General features: G+C 44.3%; 2 protein-coding genes across 8 annotated transcripts in view; one reads left to right on the top strand and one right to left on the bottom strand.

Moving 5' to 3' along the window:
- The window catches only part of cdk5rap2 (CDK5 regulatory subunit associated protein 2), a 97,169-nt gene extending 93,096 nt beyond the window's left edge, over window positions 1-4,073 (top strand). For 4 of the 6 annotated variants that reach the window (XM_084325255.1, XM_084325256.1, XM_084325253.1 and 1 more), the window contains exons 47-51: window positions 275-543; window positions 2,141-2,302; window positions 2,520-2,658; window positions 2,780-2,826; window positions 2,977-3,450. In XM_084325255.1, coding sequence (XP_084181381.1) covers window positions 275-543; window positions 2,141-2,302; window positions 2,520-2,658; window positions 2,780-2,826; window positions 2,977-3,054 — 695 coding nt within the window. In that variant the 3' untranslated portion in view covers window positions 3,055-3,450. The other 2 variants (XM_084325257.1, XM_084325254.1) reach the window with 2 other exon arrangements.
- A 77-nt stretch (window positions 4,074-4,150) lies between these two features.
- Window positions 4,151-19,661, bottom strand: part of nup188 (nucleoporin 188) — a 44,212-nt gene continuing 28,701 nt past the window's right edge. For both annotated transcript variants that reach the window (XM_084324031.1, XM_084324032.1), the window contains exons 31-43: window positions 19,493-19,578; window positions 18,924-19,069; window positions 17,610-17,788; window positions 15,490-15,690; window positions 15,123-15,215; window positions 14,844-14,996; window positions 14,190-14,327; window positions 13,154-13,228; window positions 12,810-13,025; window positions 11,201-11,332; window positions 11,033-11,106; window positions 7,895-8,024; window positions 4,151-5,712 (exon numbers count right to left, since the gene is read on the bottom strand). In XM_084324031.1, the coding sequence (XP_084180157.1) occupies window positions 5,533-5,712; window positions 7,895-8,024; window positions 11,033-11,106; window positions 11,201-11,332; window positions 12,810-13,025; window positions 13,154-13,228; window positions 14,190-14,327; window positions 14,844-14,996; window positions 15,123-15,215; window positions 15,490-15,690; window positions 17,610-17,788; window positions 18,924-19,069; window positions 19,493-19,578 (1,803 nt within the window). In that variant the 3' untranslated portion in view covers window positions 4,151-5,532. The remainder of the gene's footprint in view (window positions 5,713-7,894; window positions 8,025-11,032; window positions 11,107-11,200; window positions 11,333-12,809; window positions 13,026-13,153; window positions 13,229-14,189; window positions 14,328-14,843; window positions 14,997-15,122; window positions 15,216-15,489; window positions 15,691-17,609; window positions 17,789-18,923; window positions 19,070-19,492; window positions 19,579-19,661) is intronic.

The raw sequence follows: 19,661 nt of genomic DNA, 5'->3' as shown, positions 1-19,661 counted from the left end.
AGCACATAGGACATATCACATAGCACATAACACATAACACATAGGACATATCACATAGTACATAACACATAGCACATAGGACATATCACATAGTACATAACACATAGGACATAGCACATAACACATAGGACTATAAAGCTGGGAGGGTAAACTCAAGCTAAATAATTTGAACGTTTCCGTTCACACATACCGATGAATGTGCAGTTAAGGTCAGGAGTCCAATGCATGTGCGAAAGAGGCTCTAAAGTAACTATGCATCCATGTCTCCACCCAGAAGGGAAGCGCCAGGCCCAGACGGAGGTGGACGGCGTGTCCCAGTCCAGTGGCAGCTCTGGGGGGGACAGCGTCTCTGGCACTCTGTCCCGGCTGGTGCCGGGCCACCGGCTCTGGGTCAACAGGACCGGCCGCCACGTCCTGGGTCTGATCGAAGACCACAACGCCCTGCGCAAGAAGATCTCTGAGGGGCGCAGGCTCAACCACAGCATGGAGACACACCTGCAGGACTGTCTCCATACCCTCAAACAGCAGGGCGCTGACAACAGGGTGAGGACATGTTACAGTATCAGACACACCTTTATCTATCACTCACACTCACTCACTAGCTGATTTCAGGGTTGAGGGCAATTTGAAAACTCTGAATTATGACACTCTTATTGACTCATCATATTGCCCATGTTAGCCCTAGGCCCCTGTTAAATCCCTACTTGCTTTATAGAAATAAGTATCTCAGACTTTTGAATAATGATTTAATTGGACTTCATAAAAGTTAAAGACAAGATTGAAGATCGTTTTAGTTGTGTCTCCTGTGTGTGATGTTGATCAGCTGTTGTGATGTTGACCAGATGTTGACCAGGTGATGTGTGATGTTGACCAGGTGTTGTGATGTTGACCAGGTGTTGAATGGTGTTGAGTGATGTTGACCAGATGTTGACCAGGTGATGTGTGATGTTGACCAGGTGTTGTGATGTTGACCAGGTGTTGAATGGTGTTGAGTGATGTTGACCAGGTGTTGAGTGATGTTGACCAGGTGTTGTGATGTTGACCAGGTGTTGAATGGTGTTGAGTGATGTTGACCAGGTGTTGAGTGATGTTGACCAGGTGTTGAGTGATGTTGACCAGGTGTTGAGTGATGTTGACCAGGTGTTGAATGGTGTTGAGTGATGTTGACCAGGTGTAGAGTGATGTTGACCAGGTGTTGAGTGATGTTGACCAGGTGTTGAATGGTGTTGAGTGATGTTGACCAGGTGTAGAGTGATGTTGACCAGGTGTTGAGTGATGTTGACCAGGTGTTGAATGGTGTTGAGTGATGTTGACCAGGTGTAGAGTGATGTTGACCAGGTGTTGAGTGATGTTGACCAGGTGTTGTGATGTTGACCAGGTGTTGAATGGTGTTGAGTGATGTTGACCAGGTGTTGAGTGATGTTGACCAGGTGTTGAGTGATGTTGACCAGGTGTTGAGTGATGTTGACCAGGTGTTGAGTGATGTTGACCAGGTGTTGAGTGATGTTGACCAGGTGTTGAATGGTGTTGAGTGATGTTGACCAGGTGTTGAGTGATGTTGACCAGGTGTTGAGTGATGTTGACCAGGTGTTGAATGGTGTTGAGTGATGTTGACCAGGTGTAGAGTGATGTTGACCAGGTGTTGAGTGATGTTGACCAGGTGTTGAATGGTGTTGAGTGATGTTGACCAGGTGTAGAGTGATGTTGACCAGGTGTTGAGTGATGTTGACCAGGTGTTGAGTGATGTTGACCAGGTGTTGTGATGTTGACCAGGTGTTGAATGGTGTTGAGTGATGTTGACCAGGTGTTGAGTGATGTTGACCAGGTGTTGAGTGATGTTGACCAGGTGTTGAATGGTGTTGAGTGATGTTGACCAGGTGTTGAGTGATGTTGACCAGGTGTTGAGTGATGTTGACCAGGTGTTGAATGGTGTTGAGTGATGTTGACCAGGTGTAGAGTGATGTTGACCAGGTGTTGAGTGATGTTGACCAGGTGTTGAATGGTGTTGAGTGATGTTGACCAGGTGTTGAGTGATGTTGACCAGGTGTAGAGTGATGTTGACCAGGTGTTGAGTGATGTTGACCAGGTGTTGAGTGATGTTGACCAGGTGATGCTGACCAGGTGTTGTGATGTTGAGCAGGTGTTGGAGCAGCAGCCTCTGAGGACTCTGTGCAGCAGTATGAACACCATGCAGCAGGTTCTGGAGGAGGCTGGTCGTCTGCTCAAACTGGTCTGGAGAGTCTCTCTGCCCGGCGGCACCTCGGCAGGAGACGACGGCGGCAACAACAACAACAACCAGCAGGTAAATAAACACAGCATTTTTACTGGCAGAAAACAGTTAAAGCGTCCATTTTTAAACCGGGTTTCATGGGCGTTGCCATCATGAGCCTGGCAACATGACATTCGAGTCACAGGTTCCACCCGACGGCAGCGTTATGCATCTGGGATCTAGTGTTATTTAGCCTAAAGTGCAGGTATGTAACTCTGCCCCCTCTCTCTCTCTCTCTGTCCCCCGACAGGACGAGCTGTTGAAGAGTGAGATCTCCAGGCTGAAGAGCCGGCTGTCCCAGCAGGAGAGGATGCTGAGCGGGGCCGTCAAACGGCTGCGCTCCACCAACCAGCTGAAGGAGGGCATGGAGAGGGTCATCATCGACCAGCGTACGTCGTCGCGTCATGGCTGCACGTTGACGTCTAACATTACACGCTGAAATCCAAACGCCAATGTCTCTGCTAAGCATTTGAACACTGTTTTTTTTTTTTCTGTGTTTCCTCAATGTAGTGTCAATAACCCATGGAGTATTGAAGAAAGCCAGGGGGAATCTTGAGGTAAGTCTAAAGAAACCACTCTACAATCGGCAACGGAATATCCGTTATTATTATTATAGATCGAGCAGCAGACTCTCCTTTAATCAATGACTACTTCTAAAATTGTATTTCTTTTTCTTTTCACTCTCTATTCACGTGAACCAATGTCAGACAAATTACTATACTCTGTTTGGCCTGAAAGGATCAGAGTCAGGTCAGTGTGTGGGTGAGGCCCGGGGCCTCGAGTGATTAGCTGCATGACCGTTTGCTTCTGGTTTAGCTGGTCTTGTTGCATGAAACGGGTTCCAAACCATCTGTCCCAAATCCCGGCTGTCATCCATCTCGTGTTGTTCAGTTTGACGGCTTGATTTGAGAAAGTGTCCCATCTTTTTTTTTAAGTTCTACTCTTCAACCCCGTGGATTTATAGTGTGACGCATGATATGCCGTTTGATTTATGTCTGACCCAGGCATCTTTTCCTGGAAAAAGATGTATGATGATGATAAGCATTTTCAAGGTCTATCCCCATACCCCTGAATCTACTGGAGAACATACTGTAAAGCTGCATGCTTCAGATAAAGTGAGCTGGTTTTAGCTTCCACTACTGCTCTACAGCATGTACATGTTCATTCTAAACTGCGTTTGCTTTCACAGGAAGTCCCGGTCAATGGCCAGTGACTGTAGGAGACCCTGCACACGCCCAGCACGAGGGAACGACTACCCCTGTTCCCGTAGCCGTCCGGACTCCTGGCAGGTGCTCCGGATCCTCAGAGGGTCACAGCGACGCCTCCTCCCACTGCAGCTACTAGTCCCGCCGGTCCAACCGTTCTGTCCTACACTGCCTTTCTATTGATGTAGCTACCTACCTACGGACCTTTAATCCTGCCTTTCTGCCCTGCTGTAAGACTGTTTTACCTGCTTAGTGATTATATGCAAAACATTTTGGGAAATCGTCTTGTAATTGTGCACATGTTCTACCGTTATCGTATGGAGACTTATTTTCGGTACTGAAAGTTGTAAAGGGTTCTTTTTATCATTGTAATTTAAAAGCCTTGTGTAAATATGACAGATTCCTACAATTGTTGAGTTTTTTTTTTTCGTTTACCTTTTTATATTATAGAACTATTTTACACAGATGTATTTTATTACTGTTGTCTTTCCTTTAAAAGCTTCACCTGTTAACGTTTAGTTATTTTAATTGTAATATTGTTCAGGGCTACAATGTACTGACAATTACCGGTATGTGCAAATGCTGTTTAAAAAAAAAAATTGCCATCAAAACTTTGCATTAAATTGTCTTTTTTAATCATATCCAACTCAAGCAAACACAATACAGACATACGAACTAGCCACCATGTCATTTATTTTACGTGTCAAGTATTACAAAAAGAAAGGTATTGTTCTACAAAAACTTCTCAATGGAATACAAACTCCCCTGCCCCCGAAGTACAAATCTTGGCAGCTCCTTTTGAAATGCATACACAAAACGTATAGGTACAAGTTGAAGCATACTTAAGAAAATTGCAAACTCCACAGCACGTTTTAAAAAATAGAGTATAACATAAGATATCCCCCCCTCCCTTTGCACAGGCTTCATGAAGAGATTTAAGTATATCGTTACTACAGCTTTAACAGTAAGCTTTTTCTATGACCAAAAAACATTACAATGAATAAGTATAGATCGATTTATATTTTGACAATGCCTTTATACGATGATACATAATGTTTATTGACTGTCTACGGTCGTAAAGGGTTGTCAAAAGTGACCTATAAAACTAGGCCGTGGAAAGGAGGACCACTGTCGACACGTGACGTTCCAACATCACTACGTTCTATCTTAACCCTTTCACTACCACTACAGAAGGTTCTGTAGTGTGGTAGTGGAAGGGTTAAGATTCCCTTCCAGAACCAATGCCATTTGTTTAGTTTTTTCTTAACTTCTCGTTCCCATCTAATTGACCTATTGTACAACAACGTAGACTTTGGTTGTAGTTTGTGTAAAATCCCAAGTAGAACATCGGTTGTGCAGGAAAAGGCAGCTCGACTGACAAAACCCCACCCCCATTAACACCTAGAACATTTTGGCAAAACAGGTAGATGTTAAAAGGAACTATCTTTGACATTTTGAATTAGTCCCTTTTCTTTGGCCGGGAACTTTGACACAAGAAAACATTCATCCTTCATACCTTAAAGGCCTTGTTGACTTGAAACAGACGGGCGCCGCTAGCGCCAAGCTAACGAGCTAGCTACCCATTGTTTGAATGAGATAAATAAATAAAAAACTAAAATGTCAATGCAGACATTGTGACGATTGACCTACCTCAAGCCCCGCCCTATTTTCTTGATCCTCCAATTTGAAGCAACCGCTGTGATTCGAGGATTAAGAAAAGAACGCAGGGCTCGACGTGTCGAGTGCCTTGAAAAGAAACGGACTAAATTCAAAATGCCATGGTACGCCTATATTAGCAATAATACAAACATTTCTTCAGTTAGGACAACAAGGATCTTTGTTATCAAGGTCAAAATGCTGTGCTGTGAGTAGCTCAGCCATTCATTTGAACATTAGACATAAGCACTACTTGGAGGTAAAAGTGCCGGAAGTCCGTACAAAAACGTCGGCAATTGGTTCCATGTCATGAGAAAAAAAAATAATAAACCAATCCTCAAAAGAGTCATCCTCTTCTATAATGAGAGGTAAGTCTGTTGTGCTGAAGTCCTCTGGTGGTCTTTATCTCTGTACGAGTCTGAGGAAGGCCTGTACGAACTGAATGAAGGGCTCCTGGCCCTCCTGGCTTCCCTTGGAGCCCGGCGTGGAAGGTTTGGTCTGCGGCGAGGGGAGCATGCCGCTGGCGGGAGATGATGGGGAGCCTCGCCGGAAATGCCGTGACAGGCTGGACAAGAGAGTGCTCTGAGGAAGAGAGTCGGAGAGAGTCAGACATGAGAGATGAGGAACAGACAGCCAGAGAGAGTCAGATATTAGAGATGAGGTACAGAGAGCCAGAGAGAGTCAGACATGAGATGAGGTACAGAGCCAGATATTAGAGATGAGGTACAGAGAGCCAGAGAGAGTCAGACATTAGAGATGAGGAACAGAGAGCCAGACATTAGAGATGAGGAACAGAGAGCCAAACATTAGAGATGAGGAACAGAGAGTCAGACAGTCAGACATTAGAGATGAGATACAGGGAGCCAGAGAGAGTCAGACATTAGAGATGAGGAACAGAGAGTCAGACATTAGAGATGAGGTACAGAGAGCCAGAGAGTGTCAGACATTAGAGATGAGGAACAGAGAGCCAGAGAGAGTCAGACATTAGAGATGAGGAACAGAGAGCCAGAGAGAGTCAGACATTAGAGATGAGGTACAGAGAGCCAGAGAGAGTCAGACATTAGAGATGAGGAACAGAGAGAGTCAGATATTAGAGATGAGGTACAGAGAGAGTCAGACATTAGAGATGAGGTACAGAGTCAGAGAGAGTCAGACATTAGAGATGAGGAACAGAGTCAGAGAGAGTCAGACATTAGAGATGAGGTACAGAGAGGCAGACATTAGAGATGAGGAACAGAGTCAGAGAGAGTCAGACATTAGAGATGAGGAACAGAGTCAGAGAGAGTCGGATATTAGAGATGAGGAACAGAGTCAGACATTAGAGATGAGGTACAGAGAGTCAGACATTAGAGATGAGGAACAGAGTCAGACATTAGAGATGAGGAACAGAGTCAGAGAGAGTCGGATATTAGAGATGAGGAACAGAGTCAGACATTAGAGATGAGGTACAGAGAGTCAGACATTAGAGATGAGGAACAGAGTCAGACATTAGAGATGAGGAACAGAGTCAGAGAGAGTGGGATATTAGAGATGGGGAACAGAGAGAGTCAGACATTAGAGATTAACAGACGGCCAGAGAGTCAGACATTAGAGATGAGGAACAGAATGTGTACCGTCACACTTCATGCATTATGAACAGTGTTGGGCAGTACATTTACATTAATCATTTAAGCTGACGCTTTTATCCAAAGCGACCTACAAGTTCTGCAGGAAGGGTACAACTCTGGCAGTAACATTGTTTGTCAGACAGTGTTGAACTTGAGTGCTACAGACCTGAGTGCAAATTAGCATAGTAGGTAATAATATACTACAACGGTTCGTTTTTTTTTCATTTCAGATATTGATTCAAGTAGTGTGTTTACTTTTTAGTCAACATACAGTAACTAATTTTATTACATTCCCAGTAACAAGTAAAGTACCGGTAATGCTTTACAATTTCCAATAATAGTAATTATACTAATCCAAGTATAATCCAAGTAACGCTGCGTTACATGGATGATGAAGGACACCAGTCACAGCCTCTTCCTGCATCTCCCCTCAGGGGAAGAGCATCAACGCAGACCTTCTGCCTCAGATTACCACCAGACTACTGCACAGTAGCATTTCAATTAATGTAGAAACTGTGGATTATTGATTCATTTATGCTTTTATTGTATGTTTTTGTATTGTTTTTATTTATTATATGCTACCATCATTTGATCATAATATGCCGTTATTGTTTTATTCTCAGGTTAGCTTTTATCTATTTTTTGTACTGTTAATGTTTTAAGGGCTGTGTGTGTGTGTGTGAGCGAGAGACAGGGCAACGCGCATATCATGGCATTGACTGGTACTTTTGAATGTATGACAATTAAATAACATGACATTTTAACACTATCCAGTAACTAATATGCAATATTATCTATACATCTTAGAAGGAGCTGTACCTGTGCTGACAGCCATTTAGTTCCCTCAGTGTTTCAGCAATAATATGCATTTACACTGGTAGAACATGGCATATGATCAATACATGTATTGTGCTGTAATTAGATATAGCTGTAAACTAATGTTAAGTGTATTTAATGAGTCCTGTATGAGGACGGGAGACGTATTTAATGAGTCCTGTATGAGGATGGGAGATGTATTTAATGAGGACGGGAGATGTATTTAATGAGGACGGGAGATGTATTTAATGAGGACGGGAGATGTATTTAATGAGGACGGGAGATGTATTTAATGAGTCCTGCATGACGACGGGAGACGGCATGAAGAGAGATCATCTCACCAGTTCAGAACTGAGCTCCTGTTTGAGCCTCTGCTTGTCTCTGGGCAGGATGGAGGGATCCTTCAGACAGCGAGCAGCCTGGGAGATCAGCACGTAGAAGCAGTTCTCCATGGTGAACATCAGCAGAGACCTAGAGAGCAGGGGAGTCAAGTAAAACAGCGGCCCAGTCAGAGGCAATGTCCTCAAGCAAAGGAACATCATAATGTCTAACTCGCATTATGATTCGGTGTCATATATATTGAACTAGCCAAGTAAAATAAAGGCTGCATTCAAAAATAAAACACGAGAGCTTTTGGAAAATGTGCAATTTAAAATAAGTGCTTAATTTGAGAAAGATTTTATAAAACAGTTTCAAACTATTTTATAATAAATAACCTAAACAGAGCTTAACAATTAAACAGCTTTAACAGCTCCTTCTCTCTTGAATGAAGTACATTTTTCGGTCTTGTTTACAGACAAATCAAACACCCGTGTGGACTTGCAATTTTTTTTTAAATACAAATAAAATATCACAAATGTCCATATTCAAGGCAAGCTCACACAAAATCCAAAATCAACGACTGAAAAAAAAGGAATAGGCTGAAGCACAACATGCTTATTTTTGCCTATCCTTTACAAATTCTTAAAAACGAAATATATTTTAATATAAGAAAGAAAAACGTACAATATGCTGCAAGATATACTTTTTTTTTAAAGAAAAAAACAAATGTTTGATGTTTTACTCAACTGTACTCCTGAATTAATTTATCGCTTCAACACATTGGGCGCTGGGGGTTGTGCCCATCTTATACCACTCTCTGCCACCGTTGAAAGCCTATGGAGATGTTTACCTTCTTTGCAGGGCTATAACTTTTTAAATTGTATTGCTATTTTGACATTACTATGGCCCATTCAACATCGATTATCTATCGTTCAGGATGTGGGAACGTTATATTTTTTCATTCATACATTGTTGTGTTAATACCTTCGAGAATAAATAAGTACGTTTTTAATCTTTTCTGCTGTAATTCCAAAAACAGTAGTTATAGGCCCTGAAGCATATATAGATTATCGATTGGCGTTTCTTTCCTATACACGCTATATTAAAAAATTCAAATGTATATGATCGGTATACATTATGCTTCATCATGCGTGGGGGAAAGGGGGAAGGGTCGTTTATAATTCCTTGATCGTCAGTAACGGCTTTATTTACTATGGGTTGATATATTGATCAGACTGTTTGCAGTGAAATGAATAAACAATCGGGTTGAAAATAACGTTACTGCTCTCTTACCGTGCGCTGATGATACTGGAGAAGAAAGATCCCAATTATTCTACGCCGATCACCTACCGGTAGATCCATTTCCGGTTTGTATGGCGCAATAAACGGCAAAATCATATTGATTATTGCGTTATGGCAGCAATTAGGGGTGGGACGATACATCGATCCAGATCGATACATCGATGTAATTATCAACGATCGAATCGATGCGATGTAATAAGATCGATTCATATCGATACTCTTATTTTGAAAATCCTGTGGCGAGTCTCATAACTGATTGTGTTAAATGGGCATATGATATCATCTCATATCGATCGCAGGCACCTGAATCTAATCGTATCGTATTGTATCGTGAGAGACTTTGTGATATCGGCAAATATCGTATCGTTGTCCAAAGAATCGATATCGTATCGTATCATGATGAAACTGGTGATTCCCACCCCTAGCAGCAATCCATATGCACACCAGTGTTTGTCTGTAGTCCCGTAGCGAGATGTGACTGCCGGAGGAATTTCCTCGACGCACCGATGACACTATCCGGTTTTGAGTGTGTGTAACTCGCCCGACCACCCACCAGGCGGCGGTATTGAGGCGTTGCAGTCCGCGTTGCAGTCCGCTGCAGCACCGGGGGTTGGGTGGATGAATTATGAATGCCATGGCGAAAAAAAAAAGCTATCTGGCTGCACGTTAGCCTAGCTTAGCACAATGAATTGAAGCGGACAGTGCCGGTTAGCCTAGGTATTGTCCAACTAACACCTCTCCCGAATGTCCGCTTCCATTCATTGTGCTAAGCTAGGCTAACATGCAGCCAGATAGCTTTCTACTGAACGCACAGAGACTCGTCTCTCTCCCTCGACCGCCTGTGTATCTCGCCGACTCGAGTCGCAATACTTATGGGAATGCACAGATTTGATTGGCTGAGTAGCGTCATGTGAGATGATTTGGTCTGTGAGCTTCCTGGACCGCTAAACCAATACCGTAAAGACTAGAAAAGCAGCGCTGCTTAAATGGGAAACGCTGTCAAAATGTATTCATTCTCAATAATTCAATAAAATCGGCTACAGGTCCGGGTCCAGATAGGAATCCAGACCCGGACCACAGTCCGCCTATTAGTGACCTATGACCCAGAGAGAGAGAATCAGCAGTTAAAGATGCTGTAAGTGGTGTTTTTTTGTTGAAATACTACATTACAGCCATCACTGATATATTTGGTTGGTATGAGTGTTTGCTCAGTAACATGGTCTCCCTCCGCTCTGCAATAAACCTGGTATCCCTTCCCACTTTATCCAATAAGGAGAGAGAACCCTAGATATATATATATTTTCTTTTGAAATTTATTTCAAGAAATCTTACCAAGCCAAATTAGCTTAGCTAATTAGCACTGGCAGATGTGCTTAAAAAGTTTTTATTTCTTATTTTTGCAGTGTGGAGTTCTCTCTCCTGATTGGATGAAGTGGGAAATGGATTCCAGATACAAGACATTCTGTTTACTGCAGAGCGGAGGGACTGGGAGACCCATGTTACTGACCAAGCACTCTATACCAGTGATGGCTGTTTACTGCAGAGTGGAGGGACTGGGAGACCCATGTTACTGACCAAGCACTCTATACCAGTGATGGCTGTTTACTGCAGAGCAGAGGGACTGGGAGACCCATGTTACTGACCAGACACTCTATACCAGTGATGGCTGTCGAATGTAGTTATTTTAACATGTAGACCCATTATTACTATTTATTTATTTTAAATACCACTTACAGCACCTTTAATATCCAAGTTCTCTTCGATGACTTTTCAAATCACCTCTGACCATTCCAGTCAAAGGAGGAAAGAATGTCTCAGAAACTAAGGAGTAGAAAGAGGGAGGAGTCCCTGCTTACTTCAACGCTTGCACCTCCTCCGAGGAGGCGAGCGAGGCCACGCTCAGGTTGGCGGGCTCCTTCTTCTTCTCCACCTGCACACGGAAAACAACAGTGAGGATTCAGACGCCAGTCGTTCATCAAAAGGGCTGAGTGACAGGCAGCGGATGTGTAAAGATCCAAACCCACCTCTCCCAGCATGCTGAGGGCCACGTTGATGGTGGCCAGCAGAGTCCCGAAGGACGGAGCCACGTCTGAGTCGAAGGCCGGCGTCGTGAAACTCAAGACGAACAGGGTCCTGTACTCTGCCAGGTCCATACACTGACGAGACCATGAGACAGATCAGTCAGTCGACAACTACATGATGCATTTACACCACTGTTAGCTATTAGCACATCATCAGGTTACTATGATTACTTGAGATGTAATTGTACTTAAGGACATTTATACGTTCTACAGGGTATCTGCAGGTTTCAACAAGTTAAATTTAAGACTTTTTAAGACCTTTAACACTTTGGCTGCCTAAGGTTAAATTCATGATATACCATAGATTGCCAGCTCTATTTGTCTATGGAGAAAGTCCCCTTCTTTGCAGGGCTATAACTTTTTTAATTCTATTGCTACATTGCCATTATTAGGGCCCATTCAAAGTCCTATATGTATTGTTCATTGTGTAGCAACGTTAAACTTTTTCATTCACATATTCATAGTAAAGTATGGTCTAATGTATAAGTATGTTTTCATCTCTTTCTGCAGCTTTCTCCAGAACGTGATATATAGCCCCAAATGCATTATATTGATGATGAAATACAGTTTGATGGCAATCAGCGCGATATAAAAAATTCCAACTAGACGTACTTCTAGAAGTTACTACACGTCATCTGATGTTGACCGGATGGGCGAGGGGGCGTTTATAATTCCGTGGGCAGCGTTATACCAATCATCTAATGTGGGTCAAATGTTGATAATAGCAGTTAGTATCGAAGACGGTAACGTTACACGCTCAAACTCACCCCAGTCTCCGCGCGCCGTTGGGCGATCATCGTAGAGTAGAAATTCTATCATTATGGGATGGCGATTTACCCGGTCCATCTCCAGCTTGTATAATGGTATATACGTCCAAATCATGTTGTTTATCGAGTTATTGGCAATCGATCACTGTGTAGCGTGACGAGCCAGAGTCCCGGGACCTATAGCGAGTGCCCGGAAGTAATACGGAGTCCAGCACAACCTCTATGGCACATCCTGTTAAGCAGTTGCGCCGATCGGCCACCAGATGGCGCTCCTGAACCGCCAGAGAGCTCAGTGGGTCCTGCTGGTGGATCTCAGGCCAGCGGAGGGGACATATGAATCCGATCGCAGATTTTTGAAATATTGATATTAAAGACGCTGTAAAGCGTCTTCGGCAACTTGAGCATGGCCCGCAATGACGTCTAAACACGGTTCCCGGCACCCAAAGTGTTAACAAACATTAATACCAATTTCACGACCATACTAGAAAAAAAAGGGAAAAAAACCCACATAGCAACACTGAACTAGTGGCTGCACTTGTGCGCCAATTTCTATTCTTGCACGTTCCATATAAGCTCTTGTCAGACACCAAGCTCCCGGTAGCCCCGCAAAAAAACAATATATTATTTAATCTCCTGACAGCCGGGCTGCCCCCCTAAAATGTAATACCTGTGCGAATGAAATCTAAGAATATTTTTAATATTAATACCCAGCAGACCCCCTGGTTCTAGTAAAAGAGTGGAAGACTGGCTCAGATGAAACTGAGGGTCCGGGAGGCGGGTCTGACCTGGTCCAGGAGGATCTGGCAGCAGTCGGGGGTGAAGTGCTGCAGGGTGGCCAGGGTCTTGCTGAGGATCTTCAGGAGGCTGCACTGCACGGCCAGCAGAGCCTTCTGCTCCAGCTCCTCCCTCTCCCCCCGCCCTGCCGCATCCTTAGAGGGGGTCTGAGGGGCCCGCTGGACCCGGGGCAGGGGGCCGGGAGGCAACGCCTCACCATTCTTAGCCTGGGGGAGAAAGTGTTATTCAGCAGGGTGGAAGTGGAGACACGTCTGGGGGAGAAACAGTGTTATTCAGCAGGGTGGAAGTGAAGACACGTCTGGACAGAATGTCAAAGCAGCTGAATGTGTCTGACCTGGAGGTAGTGGTGGAGCATCTTCTTGCTGTGGAGGAGGTACGTACACGTCTGACACAAGTAGCAGAGGTTCACCTGGGAGGAGAGGAACATGAAGAGCTCTTAAGGAGGTAGACATTTTTGTAAATATGAAATACCTCATAAGAGCCATATGTGGAGGAATACCTTTGTTCGTCCTAACGAGCTTAAATCTCACACCTAGAGTAGGGCTGAGCCCAAACGTTGCAGCTTTTTTATTTTATTTAGAATTTATATTTTACACTATCAGAATGTGATATATATCAGAATATCACAGTACTATGTTGTGTTCACAATAATTCGAAAGTCACGAGCGAACACAGACACAACAACACAGTCTAGTTGGATGAGGAGGGGTCACCGTCATACATTATCAGGAAATGAATCAATCATGCAAAAAAGAGAGTTGAGTGACTCACCCATCTTATTTCATAATACAACGTTTCCGAATGGACGTTTGGATTAAACCAAGTGTATGCAGTGATGCTGGACTTTCCCAGCAGAACACAAGTTACTTAACGTTACACAGGTATGTTATACACAGGTATGTTATGCACGTTAATTAAGTCAGACTAACACGTTTAGCTTGCTAACATTAAGATAGAAGGAGCCGTCGGCCAACAAAGATGTTGTTAAAACAAATGGATTCACAAAATGGATTACCATCCAAATGTTATTGAAGCCTCCCATGACCAGTAAGTAGGTACTACTACTCTTAATAACCGCAGGCGCAGCAATATGCGCAAATGCGCTACGTTATATGCGTAAATGTGCGCCATTATATATTATATGTATATATATATTATCCCCTTCTCCACCTGTGTTTCCCAGCAGCCACGATGAGAGCACTCCTCTTAGCCCAAGCTCATTTAATTTACATGTACTTTGTATATAATGCTTTCACTATTACACCTCTATTGATCATGAAGATCCGTCTACGACATAATTGAGTTTGGTTCCACCACAGATGCTACATTTGCAGCAGTTTAAGCTGTGCCGTCTGGCCGGTGTTCCTCACCTGTATGTCACGCAGCAGCTGCGGCAGGTGGAACTGCCACTCCTTACAGAAGCTGGAGAGCTGCAGCAGGAAGCCCACCGTGTGGTCGGCCTCGTCCAGACAGACCAGGCTCTGCACCGTGCGCACTGCGTTCAGACACTGGGGGGGGGGGGGGGGGGGGGGGAGAGGGCATTAGTGACGGTGCAGAGAGAGTGAGAGTGAGTGAGTGAGTGAGTGAGTGAGTGAGTGAGTGAGTGAGAGAGAGAGAGAGCATTAGTGACGATGGCGCGAGGCACAGTAGTCACTAGTGAGTGTTATGATGGATCTACCGTACTTTTCGCACTATAAGCCGCAGCAGCTAAATTGAATGATGATAAGCCGCAGGTGTTTTAATGTTTAATTACCATATGTAATTAGCATTGGGACACAATAACAAGAATTAACTAATTTACAAGTTGTATTAAGTTTAGCAAATAAGGGAACAGATAAATAACATTTCAATGCAGTCAAAAAAGCAATATTTTGATTTTTACATTCTCGGGTTTGGTCACGTCGAGTCACATATAAGCCACACCGTTATATAAGCCGCAGGGTCGAAAAATGGGGGAAAAAGCCACGGCTTATAGTCCGAAAAGTACAGTACTGTGTACTTTTTACCCACAAAACGCCACACACCTGCAGTATGCGCTCTTGATGCACTCCTACAAAGTCGAGGGCCTCGTTAATGAAGTTGTAGCGTAGCGTCTTGAGGAGACTTTCCATGAGGGACATGCAGAGACGGTATACCCCTGGCCAGCAGGGGGAGTCCTGGGCCTTCCGGGAGAAAGCCTGCACAGGGACACGGATGTGTTATGATAACAGTCATTTAGCACAATAACCATATTGCAGAGTATCATATGAATACAAAAGAGCGCTTAGTTAAAATGCGGTTAGTTTAGTGTAATGGTTAGTTACCTGCGAGGCTCCATTCGAAGAGACTTCATAGACACTGAGCAGAGGGAGACAGATGCTCTGAATGACTCCTGCACCCGCCACAGCCGCTGCCCCCTGGAGGACACATGGACACAACCTGAGGTGAACTATTGATCCATGTAGTGATGATACAGTGATGCTTATGGCACAGCAGAGCTAAAGGTATAAGGAAAGTGAGTGTGTGTGAAAGAGTGAGAGAGAGACAGAGCGATATGAGAGTATGTGTTTACCTGAGGTAGAGTGTGTTTACCTGAGGTAGAGAGAGTATATGTTTACCTGAGGTAGAGTGTGTTTACCTGAGGTAGAGAGAGTATATGTTTACCTGAGGTGGACTAGAGAGTGTATTTACCTGAGGTGTGCGGGCCAGTGTGAGCAGCAGGTGCAGAGCAGCCTCTGTGAAGTAGAGGTTGTGTTTGGAGCGCAGGCTGAGTTCTAGAGCGCTGAGGACCGACGGCAGAACTGGAACGTTCCTCATCACCAGAACCCAGTGTTCCCCGTCCTCGTCCACACGACACAGCTCCTTGGCCAGGTGCAACGCCAGGACACACACCTGGAACAGAGTAGGCAAGAAAGAGGGAGGGAGAGAGACACATACGAGGTGAAGAAGTTTGGTTAGTGCATTGCTATAATGACTTATATAATTAGTAGTATATGGGTTGTAAATAAGAATATGAATGTGGCTCTCTAACCGCCCCCCCCCCCCCCCCCCATCTCTGAGTGGTTGTCTCGTAGTGCTGACTAAGGTGGTGGATGTCTCGTTGTCTCGGGGGCTTGGCCAAGATTGCAGTGAGTGTTCTACGTGCACCACCGAGGCCATGGATCAGCTTCTTACCGTCTTCTGTCCGTGGTCTGTCAACGTGGTTTAGACGTGGAGTTCATTGCTGTGTTAAGTACTTCTATTCTATACACATATATGCTTACCACTTGTATCTATTGCTATGTCCGCCCATCACAATCACGCAAACTGTCTAACGCCTGTCCCGTCTTCCTGTCTCCCTGTGAGTGGCTGTCTCGGAGTGATGACCGGAGTGTTGGACGTCCCGTGATAATGACCGGGAGGATGCGACCCTCTCTGCGCCACCCCTTTGCCTCAAATAGATCCGCTATCAGCTCTATCTTTAATCTTTCAAAATGTTCAGTTGCTATCGCATGCACTTACTCACACATGTGAGTGCATGCTTTACCAACTGCTCGCCTGTTTTACTGCAACACTACTATCACCGACATCTAAGAAGGGAGATCCCCCCTTGAATGGCCCTTCTAAGGTTTCTCTCCTCCACATTGCCTGTGGTGCATTTTTTCCTATTGCTAGGTTTTAGTGAGTTTTTCCTTACCTTCGCGTGGGGTATGTCTGGGAGTGTTGCATTTATTTAGCATTTATTTAAAAAAAAATTACTTTATGGTGTTTTGTTGACCTATTGTGATGTTTCTTCTTGACTTGTTTAAAGAAGACGTGTCCGGCCCATGGGGACATCGTGTGTTGTCGGGCCTTACAAATAAATTTGATTTGATTTGACTTGATTATGCAAAACGAGAAATAAACAGTGATTTTACCAGAAGCCAGCCACTTTCATATTATACGGGGATCCGTGACAATTATTAGTATTACCTTATTTGCATATTGTCTCGTTATTAGATAGATAGATACTTTATTGATCCCCGGAGGGAAATTTAAGTAGCCAGTATTTAAGTATTGAAAAACGTCCTAATAGTGGGCTACTCACCTAATGCATGGCTGTGCTCTAGTTCATATTGCCCGATCAGCTTGTTCGTTGGCTTTCCATTCATAATGATTCTAATGTAGACCATTTCACATTATTTGTTAGAAGCGTCCGTGTCCCAGTCAATCATCACTGAAAGGTAGCGGCTTCCTCCAATTTCCTCCGACAGTTCCGACTTCATTTCATCGGCTATGGTCTCTATCATGTCTCCACATCGGACATGGTTGTCATAAGATGGACTGATATCCGCTCCGTTCTTATTGCAGAGTAAAATTTAGCGGCTTAAACTTATTGAAAGGAAGTTCTTCTTTGGCGATGCAATAGGTCACATTCATTTTCATCTTCACTTCACGGAGATGCAATTGAAAATACCGCTTCATTTTGTCATGGGCTAAGCCGCTAATTAGCTCTTGACTCGCTGAGGAAAATGAGATTGTTCGCTAGGAATTATGGGATTTGGTTTTGGATGTATGGACTCTGCAGACGGGGACATGGTTTTTAATCGCACGATAGACTACAACTACCAAGTAGAATAGCGTGGCTCATCGATTCACACGCAATTTTTTTTCTCTCACACACAGGCTATAGTACGGGTGCTACTGCAGTAAGTTCATTCATCGCACCGGTGCAACAAGGGAAAATATTCAGTCGCACTGCACTGATTTTTGGGTGCACTCTGGAGCCCTGAAACCTAATGCTGTGATTTAGCATAAGGTTTCAATTGGACATTATTAAATTCCTGTCTCACCCCGTCTCTCTGGTCCTTCTGCAGGCTGCGGGGAGTGTCCGTCTCCATGCTGTCCTTGTCCTCCTGCATGTCTCCCAGCTGGTTCATGTGTCGGGTGCTGTCCATCAGGGCCAGGGCCTCGTCCTGCACCGTCTCACACACGCAGAGCAGGAGCTGGGGCAGCTGGGAAATCTCCCCTCCTGGTTAAGACAACGCGACAAAGTCAGAAAGCATTTTAATGAGACTTGTGAATTTAAGTATGGGTGACACCCAGCTAAAATTTAACCCCTAACCCTAGCAGCTGTAGTCCCACGCTCTACCCAGTGAGCTACACAGGACCATTACAATGGAGTCTTAACACATTCGGGGCCATTGGGATGAGTCTAATAAATCTCTAGAGGACCGGCAAATGTAAACAGACGTGGGGCTGTTTGTAGAGCTAAATCTATACTTTATAGTATTGCTATCTGTCCATTCTCATTGTCAATTGGGACCATAAACCGTCCCTTCAAAATGGATTAAAGAAAAAAAAATGTCATCAATACGTTCTCATTTTATAGCGCCGTGAATATAAGCGTTATACGGCATTTGGTCTAGTATATTTCCTGGAAGGCGAGATAAATGGCTAATAGATACTAACGTTATATCCAATGGCATTTCCGTTATACAGATGCTAAAGTTAAAACTCAAACTGCATATGATCGGCACGATCCTCAAGCATGTATGCATGAAAGGGGGGGGGGGGGGGGGAACGTAGTTTCTTATTATTGATTACCAATAACCGTGTTCGTCTAAGTAGCCACATAGGCCGATCGTATCGTATCATAACAAGGCTCGATCGGGCTGTAGTTTACGTGAAAAAGATCTTACCATGAGCCGGTTGGATCCCCCCGAGCATTTCCCCGTTATCGATCGCCATCTGGTAGATCGATATATCCATTGGCTGATGATAAATCCCCTTATTGCATAGTGAAATCCGCGCTCCAAAAGGTATTCCGTGGAACAGACAATAGCTATCGCTTCAGATGAGTAGAAAACGACATTAGAGACCCCAAAAAAAAAGACAACTTCTGCCACAGGGAACACTATGATCGCGATAGCGCCCCTAAAAGGATCTGGCCGGTATTGCACTCTCGATTTCAAAGAGTAGGGTACATCTGCAGTGCATCTCGGCGACCTTGAATAGGTTATTAAAATGGAATAAAAGCTAAAACAACTTGCCACGGATATATTCGTGCTTCTGTTCACAACGGGTGGAATCGAAACACGGAGATCTCCGTGGTCGGGCGCCATTGTGTTAAGGAGCGCACGCTTCCAGCCACACCAGACTCTCACCGTTCAGTCCCTGTATCTGCAGCACAGATATGAGGGAGGAGAAGATCTTGGCCTTGGTCCTCTCCATCAGGTGCTGGTCGGCCCGCAGGACGCTCTCCAGGACCAGGGACAGAGGAGAGAGGAGGTCGGGGGCCGTGGCCACCACACTGGAGAGGAGGAGCCATAGAGGAGGAGCCACGGAGGGGAGGGGCCACGGAGGGGAGGAGCAAGAGACACAATGGAGGGGAAGAGAGGAGGCAAAATGTGCAGACAGGATTTAAGAAAACAGTACAAATGGTACCAGATACATACACACAGGTACAGGGTATATATCAGGGTATCTGCACGTTTCAACAAGTTAAATTTAAGACTTTGTAAGAACTTTAATACCACTTAGAGCTAAATTTAATACCAATTTCACGACCAGACTAGCAAAAATTTAATTAAAAAAATTAAAACATCAACAAAAATAAGAGACACTGAGCTGGCAGGTCCACTTGCGCGCCAATTTAAATGATTGTGTGTTCCATACAAGCTATAATATATATATACATGTATATATACACACACACACACACACACACACACACCTTTTCCATTGTTTGAGCAAGACAAGTAGCAGAGTGGCCATCATGGATCCAAGACGAAGACATGGTTCTGACATGGGCACCAACAACTGAGAGAGGAGAGGGAGAGAGAGAGGGAGAGAGAACAGTGAGCAGTTAAGACAATAAAACACTGAAACAAACAGCAAATGTA

Source organism: Notolepis coatsorum (genome assembly GCF_963971535.1).
Source record: "Notolepis coatsorum genome assembly, chromosome: 11".
Classification (NCBI taxonomy): domain Eukaryota; kingdom Metazoa; phylum Chordata; class Actinopteri; order Aulopiformes; family Paralepididae; genus Notolepis; species Notolepis coatsorum.
This window is presented reverse-complemented; position numbering and strand designations above follow the sequence as displayed.